General features: G+C 57.9%; 1 protein-coding gene across 1 annotated transcript; it reads right to left on the bottom strand.

Annotated features, from left to right (window-relative positions):
- Window positions 1–1,215: 1,215 nt before the first annotated feature.
- Window positions 1,216–3,039, bottom strand: LOC127594720 (echinoderm microtubule-associated protein-like 6). The gene is made up of 3 exons (XM_052056499.1): window positions 2,830–3,039; window positions 2,577–2,751; window positions 1,216–2,381 (listed from the first exon to the last, which is right to left on the bottom strand). Exons 1-3 carry the CDS (start codon window positions 3,037–3,039, stop codon window positions 1,216–1,218), a joined length of 1,551 nt encoding a protein of 516 aa, XP_051912459.1.
- Window positions 3,040–4,616: the final 1,577 nt, after the last annotated feature.

Raw genomic sequence — 4,616 nt, 5'->3', positions numbered from 1 at the left:
TTGGACAGCGCGTCAGCCTGCTCCGCATACCAGCCAGCACTGCGCTGGCCTGCTGTCCGTCATCCATGCCAAGCTCCTGCAGCACCGAAAAAAGCAGGTCCAGGTTCTTGACCTCCCTAGCCTTGCGCCCCTGCTGTAAACTGATCTAGTGCTTGAGCGCGGTCTCCCGGTTCCTTAGCACCTCTGCTGAAAGAGCCTCTTCTTTGCAGTCGCAGATAGTCGCCAGCTAGTCCAGCAGAGCCTGCTTGTGCTCGAGCACTGCCCGTGCTGAGCCGCATTCCCCTCTCGCCTGCGCGCAGTCCCTGCGGAGCTCATCAACCCTGTCCTGCAGTTCCTGCGGGGGGCATCCCAGCTTCTGCGCAAGTGCCTGCAGCATCGGTGAGAGCGCACTGGCCACCCTGACACTGGCCACCCTGACCGTCTTCTTGAGTGTGCCAACCGTCTACAGCAGCACTTCGTCTGAGCTGACACCGAGCTGCTCCTTGATTTCGGTGATCATGGCTTCGGCCTTCTGCAGGTCCTGTGCCCGGCTGTGGTTGTACTCCTTGTAGTACTGGTTGACAACCTCTTGATAGGTGCTTTTGAGCCTGGCGACCTCTGCAGCCAGCCCGCTGGCTCGTGCCTAGCTGGCCTGGCAGGCAGTTTCAGCCTCGGCCAGCTGGCCCTCCAGAGTCTTGACCTGCTCTCGAAGCACTGCTGTTCCGACAGTGCATTTTTGCTTGTCAGCTAACTCCATGTCTTTACTCGCGATAATTTCCTGGAGCTCTTGAATCTGCTAGTGAAGGGCACTGTGGCCATGCCGCAGCTGGTCACACTTCTGGGTCTAGAGAAGCAGCTCGTGGTGGTAGTGTTCCATCATGGGCAGGTACTTCGCGTCCTAGGTGCCCGGCTTTCTGCCCAGGAATTTTATGAAGGATTACTCAACTCGTTCTTTCCTTCTGGCGGCCCTGCTTTCTTCTTGCTTGAGTCTTTCCTGAAGTTAGCGGATCGTCTTTTCTTTCTGTTTGAGTTCCAGTTTCGCCTTATCGTCAGGCGGCCGGGGCCTGCACCGAGATGCGCTCTGCCCGCCCTGCCCGGCCTGCTTCAGCAGCAGCTCAAGCTGGGCATTGCGAAAGTCGAGCTCCTTGTTCCGCTTCTGAAGGCTCTCGGCTTGGTGGCTAAGCTGCTCGCAGCGGGCGATCAGCTGCTCCTCGATTTCAGGGCGCATTCAAATGATCATAGGTGCTTGATGACCCGCCATTGCAGGATGCATTGGTCCTCTCCCCCCGCGGAGAAGAGCCGTTCGTCTGCCAGTCCGAACCGCACGTTGGTCACGTGGCTGGAGTGCCCTGTGCCCTTCACGTAGACCGAGTTCTTGTGCAGGCTGGGGTACTTGAAGATCTTGACCATTCCGAAGTCATCGCCCGTCGCCAGCAGCCGGTAGTTCACCTCCGAGCCGTCCACCGTCTCGTGGGAGCGGTCGACGGCGTTGATGTCGGTGCCGTCCGAAAAGTCTGGCCAGATGCCCTGGACGGGCCAGCCGAGTGGCACTGTCCAGGTGTGCCACAGCTCGTTGCGCAGGGAGGTGGCACCCGAAGTCATCTGCTTGCCCAGGTTGATCTCGAAGAAGAGCAGTTCGTAGCTGCGGCAGGTGCTGTGAATGAAGCTGCCGTCCTTGGAGAAGTCGAAATGCAGCACTGCGGAGGTGTGCTTCTTGATGGGACGGTAGGTGGGGGCGAAGGTCTCTCCGTTGTAGTTGTAGACGTAGATATGCGAGTCATGCGAGGCCACTATCAGGTGGTCCTCGTCAGGGCTGAACTTGATGTCCGAGATCTCTTTCTTGGCGTGCTTGATTATGAACTGGGGAACGTAGTCCTGGTTGAACAGCCGGATCGTGCCGTCCAGGCAGCCCACCCCTACTAGGTGCGACTTCTCGCTCACACACAGGCACCGGCCCTTTGCTGATCCCACTAGGTCTTTCGTCGCAGGGTCGGGCGCCAGCATGTACCCCTCCCGCCGGTCCGCGTTCATGTAGACTCGCGGCCTGACGTTGATCGCCTTCACCCCGAAATTCAGGGAGATGATGGCCTTGGCAGTCCGGGAGGCTATGTGCAGCACTCTGAGGGTGGCATCGTCCCCGCAGCTCAGGATGTGCTCGCCGTCGGGGTGCACGACCAGCCCCCACACTTCGTTCAGCCATTTCTGGTTGGGCGCGTAGTGTCCGCAATTGATCTTCTTGAAAGAATCGACTCCCGTCTTGCCGGGGCTGAATTTGCCCTCCTTCCAAAGCGTCACCTCGTAGATCTCAGAGCCGAGAGTGCCAACCAGGAAGGTCCCGTCCACCAGGCAGTCGATACTGCGGATCGAGAGGCAAACCGAGTCTTCGTCAAGGATGGGGTTGCCTGAAAGAAGTACTTCCGACAGGACTTAGAGCTTTCCCCGTGCCAGGATGGAGATCTTGCAGTTTTTGCCAGCTGCGATGACATGCTCCTCAGTAAGGAGTATGCTTTCAATAGGCTTACGGACCCGGGTGGTGGCCTTGCTGTCCCCGCGCTTCTGCTCCACCTAGATGCTCAGGTCGACCTTCTTCGCAGAACTCGTGCCGCGCCACTCCGTCAGGTAGTTTTCCCCGGACCCCGTGAGCACCCGGTCCCCATCTGCGATCACGCTGACCAGCAGGCAGTTATTCCGACTGACCTTGCCCTTCGTCTTTGTCAGCTTCTTGCCCTCGATCTTCCAGTGGCAGTAGTGCTTGATGCCCACCGTCACGAACTATGAGTTGCTGGTCCACGCCATGCCCAGGATCGCCTCCCTGCCGCTCTTCTCGTTTGCCAGCCTTCCGCCCTTCACCGACACCACGGCCACGTTATGATCGTCGTTGATGGCGGCGCAGGCCACCAGCTCGTTGTCAGGCGAGAAGGCGCAGCAGCAGATCCCCTTTTCGAGGACAAACTTCGAAGAAAAGACCGGCTCGAGAGACTCCACATCCCAGATGTGGAGGAAGGGCTTGGGGCCAACCTCGCCAGTGGCCACGAGCTTGCGGTCATGGCTGAAGGCCATCGAGATGATGTCGTCAGTATGCCTCTTGAAGAACTGCTGGAGTTGGCTTGCGAGTCATGCACGATGCCCAGGGCGGCGGCGTGGTACAGTACTCTGCCCTTGCTGATGTATTTCAGGTTGCTACGACAGTCCTTGGTCCGGTAGCCGTGACAGTACTCCAGCTCCAGCTAGACTGCAGGAGGCTTGCTAACCTCCTTGTCTTTGAAGAAGTAGTCGGTGGGCTCGCGAATAGCCCCCTTCCAAGGTTTGATCGCCATAAACTGGTCGCCCAGGTCCTCCTCCAGTTAAAAGTCGTCCTTCGCCTCGTCTTCCTCCTCTTGCTTGATCTGTCGCTTGCGAGGGTAGTCGACCTCGTGGTCATCGTACTCAATCTCCTCCTCATCGTCGATCAGTTCGTCCGCCCCTCTGAGGCTGAGAAATTTTGTCATGAACATCTTGCGGTTCTCCTGGGCGGGTCCACCGTTGACCTTCCAGATGAGGATGGTCCGGTCGTTACCCCCCGTGCTGACTAGAATATCGTCGGAGGGGTTAAAGCGAGCCTTGGTGATGTGCGAGGAGTGGCCGTAGTACTCGTGGTGGATCTGCCGGTCGATGACCACAGGGTACCTGAACAGCCGAAGCACCTGGTCATCATTGCCGGTGGCCAGACAGGTCTGAAAATGGTTGCGGCAGACCGTGTTGACATCAGTGTAGTCGACATTCTGCCAGATGCCCTGCACAGGGAACCCCAGCTTGCAGGTCCAGCTGCTCCACTCCACATCCTTGACACTGCTGGATCGCACGCTGGTGCCTTCCGCGGGGTTGATGAACTTCAGCTCGTAGGCGTTCGAATTGACCACCGCCATCTGCGAGTCCACGTCCCAGTCGAGATGCAAAATGCCTGAAGAGAAAGAGTGCTTCTCGATGATCTTGGGCGGCGAGAGTGATTCCTTTTCGACCTCAAACAAGGCCAGTCCGTTCCGCACTCCAATTCCAACCAGCAGATGCTTCCCGTCAGGGCTGAACTTCATCTCTTCAATCGGATGCTTTTCGTTCAGCTTCGGGATTTCCTTGGTATCCTTGATCGAAAGGTCACTGCCGTCCAGTAGATGCACCTTGCTACCAGACACCACTGCCACCAGGTCGAGAGGGGTATGAGAGTCGATGGCCCTGATGGGGTCAACAAACTAATGGCTGACCGCGACAGCTCCCTTGCTAATTATTGACCACTTAAAGACAGTATGGTCTTCGCCAGCCGTGTAGAAGAAAGTGCTCGAGACGGCCAGTCCCCATAGCTCACCGCTCTCGTGCGCCTGCATTAGGCATTTGGCCTTGTCCCCCTCGATCTCGTAAATCGAGGAGCTGCGGGTTCCCACCAGTAGTCGTCCCTCCATCACGTCGATCGACAGGATGCCCTTCAGCCTGCGGAAGGTGGGCAGCAGGAGGTCGATGGTCCTGCTGATGGTGATGCTCTTGCCGGCGTCAATGACGTGGATCAGCCCGTCATTCCCACCACTGTAGAGACTACCCTCCGCAGAGAGCAGATACTGGACCTTCCCACTGTGCAGCTTGAATCCCTTACTAGAAGCATTACCAGC

The sequence above is a fragment of the Hippocampus zosterae genome, unplaced genomic scaffold (assembly GCF_025434085.1).
Source record: "Hippocampus zosterae strain Florida unplaced genomic scaffold, ASM2543408v3 HiC_scaffold_226, whole genome shotgun sequence".
NCBI lineage: Eukaryota > Metazoa > Chordata > Actinopteri > Syngnathiformes > Syngnathidae > Hippocampus > Hippocampus zosterae.
This window is presented reverse-complemented; position numbering and strand designations above follow the sequence as displayed.